Raw genomic sequence first — 7,728 nt, 5'->3', positions numbered from 1 at the left:
AGCGGGGTAGATGCCTCTTGGTTTTGCTCCAGACCTTAAGTCCTTGTTGTCCAAAGGTTGATTTGTAGCTGCTATCTCTCTCTCCCTAATAGACCTGATGGGTGGTAAAGATCGCAGGGAGTGAAACATGAAAAATGAATGAGGGAACTAGAGCAGTTGTCTAAGGTGGGGGCAGGCAGAGAGGGGCTGGCTGGAGGAGGTTTAACAAAAGGCATTGATGTTTTAAATGCACAGAAATGCCATCCATCAATAATAAATGGTGTGGCATAGAACAAATGTGCCAAATTGAGTTATTACAGCATATGGATCAGTTTAAGGGGTGGTGGTGTAGGGGGGTGGGAATAAGCAGCTGAGCTGGTGTTTAAAGTATGCTGTTTGAGAGCTTTTGAATCCAATTCTGGATATACTGCTCTCCGAGAGCTGCTAGTTGGAAATCACAACAGTTTGGAATTTTCAAAAACTCCAATTAAATTTTGAATGTTCACACATTATTTTTTTCTTTTTTAACTGAGTAGGAATGGATAAACCCAGGAGGGAAAGTAAATTTCTGGCCTTTAGTGACTGGGCATGCCTTTTTTTAAAAAAACAAAAAACCACTCACATTGTGCCTGTTGCCTTGCAGAATTGTAGTCATGTGAAACTGTCATGCAGTGTTTTCTGAATCTCCGTTGATGATATCTCGGTGCTTGTTCAGTCCAGACTTAAACTACAGAGGACCAAGCAGGAACCCCACCTCAGTTCTTCTCCCTCCTCAGTGGGATTCAAAGGATAACGCTGTTCATATCCTCTGTAGAAGATAAGCTTGTCCAGCAGGGAAACGGCGGGGACATATACTGATTTCTGCCTCGCAGAGAAAAACTGCCCCTAGGAAATTGGGAAGACAGGCAAAAATCTGTTAGGGAAAGTGTAATCTTTTGTGGGTGTAGACTTGAGGGCAGGAATCAAGCTTTTTGGCTTAGCTTGACTACTGCGGATGTGTGGGAGTTACTGCTGAATGTCAGAGGTGGCGCCGAGGACGGTTAGTGTGAGGTGTTCAAAATGACTCTTGAGTTCCTGAGTTGGAATTGGTGTGCTCAATGAACAAAACAGATGCTTGGGGAAGACACTTGGAACTATTCGACTTACCTTCCTATTGGTTTTTATTTGTTTATTTGAAATGAACTTGTTTGTCACTAAAGTCCATTTTCGTGTGACTTTTCCTCTTTTTTTTTTTTTTTTTTTAACTAAAACCTATTTAGGTGTGGAGGGGTATTTTTCCCTTTGGCTTTTAAAAGACATGCACTTTATGTCTTCCACTTGTCTTATTGACTCGTGCTTGCCTCCTTGGACATTTGTTTTGAATTGGATATCTCAGCGTGGTTGTCCTTTTCCAAACTAATTTCTCATTGTTTTGCTTAATGTGAACAACTATGTGTTTAGCTCTCACAAATAAGACCAAGTTGGTTTAAATGTGAGGTTTGTTAGTCTCAAAGGACAAATGACGTAGCCGCTGGAGAAGATTATGTATACTCTTTTGAGTGTGAGTGTTAGAGTCGATAATGAGGATAGTGATTATGTGAAAAGTTTATTGCTATCTCTTCTTTTAGCCATCTGTATTGTTAAGTTCCCACATTTTCGGGTGCAGAATTTCCAAGGGTGGGGCAGTCTTTTCACCACCACCACCACGAAATCCCAACTGGTCTTAAATAGCCCTTTTCAGACTGACCTGAACCAAAAAGCCCTACCCAAACCCGCTGCCATCAAATCCATTCTGACCCATAGCAGCCTTGTAGGGCAGAGTAGCACGGGCCCAAAAGCCTTCCAAGACTGGAGTTTTTACTATGGAAGCAGACTGCTACATCTCTCCCCTTCGGACCTGCTGGTGGGTTCAAACCAGGTGCTCAACCACTGCGCCTGCCACCAGGACTCCTTTAAACTGACTTTAGAGCCACCAAATAAATCTATTTTATAGTCCCATTAGATGCCCAGCTCCCAACCCCATTCACTCTGGAAGGCCTTTAGTTGGATGCACAACACACTTCCTGAAATCACCTCAGCTGCACCTCCTTCGGGTTGTTCGGAAGGTGTTGAAATGCGAGAAGGCTGGTAGTGAAATTAAACTGTGGCTCAGGGTAATTAAGGAGGGAGAAACCCCAGCATTTTCATAGAACATTGTCTGGCCTTGGTTGCAGCTGCAAACAACGGATATGAGTTTAACCAGTTGCTACAGTGCAGCTGGTTCCGATCTGGCTTTATAACTGGCTGAAATAAAATGAAATGGCTGGAAAATTCCAGTCAAGTAACACCAGTGGGAACATGTGGAATTAAATACTGTGAGCAAATGCTGGCCGAGTTGGGCAAAAAAAAGTCAGACATGAACGTGAGGGTGGTGGTGAGGGCTGGTAGGGAGGGCCGGGTGGGGGGAGGGCCCTCTCTGGCCTTTATAACAAGGGTCTATTGTTGGGATTCGTTCCCTGCAGGAGGTGGAAGGCTTCCTCCTTCCAGGGCAGTGGTGAGCAGTGTTTGGCCTGCCTACCTTCCTCCTCGACTCCACCTCCTGATCATTTCTATTTATTTTTTCCTTCAAGCGGGAAGAAATAAAGAAGCTGTTACCTCAGTTACTGACAGTAACACAGACCTTAAAATGTAGTCCTTTTTCCTTAGGGCAGTTTTCCCACCAAGTGTGATACATAAATCGCTTTGTGCTTACCTGCCTCCACCACCAGGGTGCGACAGACACGCGGGGGTGCTGGAGGGAAAGGCTAGGCGACGGCTCTGTCTCTGGTAACTGCTGTCCTCAAAGGGTTCTGCAGGGGCAAAAGTGGACGTAGCCATGGGAGGCTTTTGTACGATTAGGAGATGTTTTTTTTCTTGATGGAATGTCTGTTTGTTAATATGGAGAACACATTTCTGTGGAGGTAAATGGTCCCAGTGCAGTTGGAGGAAAATATTCTCTGTTACCAGGGTTAGGGTATTTTATTTCCTGCCGGTGCTTGGGAGCTATATTTGCCAAGTGATTTCCCTGTCACTCGGATTAGCCACTGATTTGAAACATTTGGTTCAGGGACTTAGAGAAACCTTTCCGGAGGCACTTGGTTGGGGCCTGTTTCTGGGATGCTACATCTTCAACCGTCTGGTCCTCTTTGCGCTGTTTACATTTCATAAATTTGTCGTGACTGACACATGACTGGGATGAAATTAGAAATCGAAGTTCTGGAAGTTACAGGATTATTCAGGCTCTGTCAAGTTTCTGCATCATGTAGAAAAGGTGGCTCTCTCCTCTCCCAGCCCCACTTGAGAACTAGACTACAGCTCTTCCCACTTTTGGAAATAGACAGGACAGTTGCCTTAGCATTCATCCTGACTCATGGAGACACCCGTGTCTCAGCGTAGAACTCCATAGAGTCTTTCAGTGGCTGCTTTTTCAAAAGTAGATGGCTAGACCTCACTGTGGAGGCACCCCTGGGTGGATTTAAACTGGCAACCCTCTGGTTACCAACTGGGTGCATGAGCCCAGTTGTAGATGTTCTTATTTGTTGGTGTCGAATCGATTCTAGCTTATAGTGTGGTCCCATGTGAACTGCCCCGCCGTGTGGGTTCCATTTTAGGCTGTGATTGCCAACATTTGGGGTGTCCTCACCGCCCTTGAAGCCACAACATGTGTTTGAACTCTCAAAGTTTCAGTTAGTTGTGTTGTGTTTCACTGTTGCACCACTGGTCTTCCGAAACCCAGGAACTATTCTACTTGGGCGGGGATACCATATTCATTAGGGAAGCGGAAGCAAATGATCAAGTCTGGCGATTGTCGTAAGCCATTCAACTGAAATGCAAGAGCACTCTGATGACAGAACCATATCGCTTCTATTTTTCTCCCTTCGCATTCAACTTGTGCCCCTGTTCCTTCCTGCAGATCACCATCATCTTCAAAGCCCACCATGAGTGCACAGAGCAGAAGGTGTACCAAGCTGTGACAGACGACCTGCCGGCTGCCTTTGTGGATGGCACCACCAGCGGTGGAGACGGTGATACCAAGAGCCTGCGCATCGTGGAGAGGGAGAGCGGCCGCCACGTGGAGATGCACGCTCGCTACATAGGAACTACGGTGTTTGTGCGACAGCTGGGTCGCTACCTGACCCTCGCCATCCGGATGCCCGAGGACCTGGCCATGTCCTACGACAAAAGCCAGGACCTGCAGCTGTGTGTCAACGGCTGCCCCCTGAGTGAACGTATCGACGACGGGCAAGACCAGGTGTCTGCCATCCTGGGGCACACCCTACCGCACACCGCCCTGGCACAGACCTGGCCGGGCTACACACTGGAGACTGCCAACACGCAATGCCAGGAGAAGATGCCGGTGAAGGACATCTATTTCCAGTCCTGTGTCTTTGACCTGCTCACCACGGGCGATGCCAACTTCACTGCCGCAGCCCACAGTGCCTTGGAGGACGTGGCGGCCCTGCACCCGAGGAGGGAACGCTGGCACATCTTCCCAAGCAGCGGCAACGGGGCGCCCCGGGGAGGCAGGGACTTGTCCGTCAGTCTCGGACTCACATGCTTGTTCCTCGTTGTGTTTTTGTAGGGATTGTCTATCTGGCTTTTTTGTTGTTGTCGTTGTTGTTGTCTATAACAAAATTTTAAGATATATATTGTCATAATATATTGAGTAAAAGATAAGAGTATATATGTATATACCATGTATATGATAGGCTGTTTGTCCTGGGACACCCACCAGATTGTACATACTGTGTTTGGCTGTTTTCACTTATGTTGGATGTGTAGTGGTTTTTTATTGTATCGATTTTTATTTTGCAGTTTTGTGAAATATTTTATAATGTCCCTGCATAGGGACCTGTTAGAAAGCACTTTATTTTTTATATATTAAATATTTATGTGTGTACCTGGTTAGTATGTATAGTGCATATACACAGACACCATCCACAGCATTCCCACTGAAGATGACCAGAGACGTTATTCGTGGCTGATCTTGGATGTTCCCCTCTGCCCGCCCCCATTGCTACTGATGTTGCCAGCGTGGGCAGCGCTCACTTGCTGCCTTCTGGTGAAGCCACCTCGTTCCTTAAACGATGGGCTCCTTACCTCTTCTTCTGCCCTGTCTCTGGAAGGAGAGCACGGAACACTCCCCTGTCCCTCCCAGGTGCTTTGACTCTGCTCTTCACTAATCTGTAAGCAGCCCACGTACTCTGTTTAATCAGGGAGTGGAGGGGAGTGTATACAGTTCCTGTTGATCAAGATCGTTTTCTGTGAGCACTTACCATGGATGAGGTTGGATCATAAGGAAGTGCCATTTTTGTAGCTCAAAAGGGTCATGTGATGGCAATTTCATATATAAATGCCTGGCATTATGCTAGACCCCAGGGGCTCCCAGACCTTTGCTCATTCCTCACCCCTGCTTAAATTGTAGATTCCCCCTCGTGAAACTCCATCCTAGTGGAAACATAGTGTTGAGGGATAATTCTGATGCGCTCTCTTTCTGATTTGTACAAACCCATGCATAACCTCTTTATTTGGCTCTTTGGGTTGTCAGCACACTGCCTCGAGTTTCCAGACCCAGGAAACTCCCCAACCACTCTTTAGGAATCCAAGGACTAGGCTTACCTAAAGCCTCTCTAATGTTCTTTACTCTTCCCTGTCCTCCACCACATGCTCTCCGCCACACTGTGTATCTAGACCAGGGGTTCTCAATCTTCCTAATGCCATGGACCCTTTAACACAGTTCCTCATGTGGTGACCTAGTGACCCCCCAAACCATAAAATTAATTTCATTGCTATTTCATAACTGTAATCTTGCTACTGTTATGAATTGGGCGACTCCTGCAAAAGGGTCATTCAGCCCCCAAAGGGATCAGGACCCACAGGTTGAGAACTGCTGACCTAGATGCATAATAAGATGCATTGCCCATAATGACAGACGTTTCCCGGTCCTGACTCAGTGCTGGCTGGCTACTCAAACATTCTCCTCCACTGAGCGATGTGGCTTCCCAGGTGATCTCCTTGCTTAACGAGATGTTCTCCCTCTGAACACCTGTCGGTGCATATTGAGTTGCCCACAGAACTGGGTGAAATCACTGTAAAGTAAAATGATTTCGCCTTGCCACGCCCATTGCGGTGTGGACACCCTTTGCAAAAGGAAAACACCACAAAGGGCAGGAACAGTCATTGGGAAAGCTAACTCAAGAAAGGCAAGGCTATGTTGTTATATGCCAATGGCAATGGCTCCAGAAAGAAGTGATAAACTACCTTACTAACCCAAGTTTCCAAAAGAAGAAATTAAGTTCATTTTAAATGCCATAGCAATTACTGCCAGGGTTGTATGTAGTGCTAATTTGCCAGGCAGTTTCTTCTTGCCGTGGCCTATTGATTTGTGGCACCAGTGTCTGATTGCCTAAGAAAGGTGGTAAGCATCCCTGTGCTTAACTAATCTAGTGAATCATGTCACATTGTCTGTTACCACGTGAGACTCTCTAGGTAGCTGTGGCTGGTGTTTCCAACCCCACAGCACCCCCTATAGAATCGACGCCTCTTTCCCCCTATTTATAATCCATAAGAGAGTTGGGGTACCCAGTAATCAAGTAGTGAACAGTTACTACTTTTCAAACCTATATGCACTTGTTCTGTACAGTTTAGTAAATGGACCCTGCTTGCCTTACATAGCAGGAGTCTCTGCTCTTGTGAGTCTCTGCTCTTGTAATGAGTGCAGTCTTGGAAGCCTTTGTGTGGGTCGCTATGAATCAGAATCAACTCAATGGCCATGAGTTTGGTGGGGGTTTTTTTTTGGGGGGGGTGCTTTATTGGGCAATCCGCCCCTGATTGGCACTGCCAATGCCCCCAAACTGGGAGGAGAAAATTCCATTTTTTTAAAAGTTTTATTGGCACTTCTACATATCAACCCCCAACTGGTAGGGGAAAAAATATATCATATTTTTAACAGTGTTATTGGCACTTCTTCCATATAACATACAATTCAATAGTTTGATCATATCAAGAAGAGTTCTGTAAGCATCACCACAGTCAATTTTAGAAGATTTTCTTCTTCCTTAGACTCATTGTTATTCGTGTAATTATTGTTTTGGGAATACCATGTTCTTAGTGAGTCCATCTTGGGTGGAGCTGTAGGTGGAAGGGTCACACTCTCCTCACTAGCTGCTGCTGGTGTGGGAGAGCAATCCGGGCGGCTGAGAGAATGAGAAGGCAGCATCCTGCTTCTTTCTTACTCTCGAAAAAGGGGGAGAACTCTACTCCAGAGAGGCGGGGCTTAAACGTGTTGCTGCCCTTTTGTAGAAGGTGGACTGGGCTAGGGACCCACCTCTGGGCAACTCTGCACTGTGGCTGCATGTGTCCCCTGTGGAGGCGTGGGCCAGATACAGAAAAGACCGCTCCCTAGAACTTGTTTTGTGAATGAGTAAATGATGGAAGAAAATTATCTAGGAGGATACATCTAACCACTGTTTTTGTGCAAATAGCCTAAAAAATGAGTTAAAAACAATAGAAATCGCTTTTGGTATCTGATTTTTAGATTGTGTACAATTAATGTACCTTTATCCTTTTTGAGAGAAACGAAACCACTTCTAATAATTGGGGAAAGGAAATGGGATTGTTTCACCATGTTGTTCCATTGGGAAGGGTGCTTAGAAGCATTTTCCCTATGTCCTCAGTGCCCTTGTGACGACATTTTCAGACCCCACAGATAACTTTCAGAAAAAGAAGTGGTTTCCCTGACTGCTGGTTGAT

General features: G+C 45.9%; 1 protein-coding gene across 1 annotated transcript in view; it reads left to right on the top strand.

Annotated features, from left to right (window-relative positions):
* The window catches only part of RGMB (repulsive guidance molecule BMP co-receptor b), a 24,348-nt gene extending 19,472 nt beyond the window's left edge, over positions 1-4,876 (top strand). The window contains exon 5 of the mRNA XM_030888966.2: positions 3,890-4,876. Coding sequence (XP_030744826.2) covers positions 3,890-4,558 — 669 coding nt within the window. The 3' untranslated portion in view covers positions 4,559-4,876. The remainder of the gene's footprint in view (positions 1-3,889) is intronic.
* Positions 4,877-7,728: the final 2,852 nt, after the last annotated feature.

The sequence above is a fragment of the Echinops telfairi genome, unplaced genomic scaffold (assembly GCF_000313985.2).
Source record: "Echinops telfairi isolate 266 unplaced genomic scaffold, ASM31398v2 ScPeMD7_7469;HRSCAF=8507_1, whole genome shotgun sequence".
Lineage (NCBI taxonomy): Eukaryota > Metazoa > Chordata > Mammalia > Afrosoricida > Tenrecidae > Echinops > Echinops telfairi.
The sequence above is the reverse complement of the archived record's forward strand: the minus strand, read 5'-3'. Positions and strand labels throughout refer to the sequence as shown.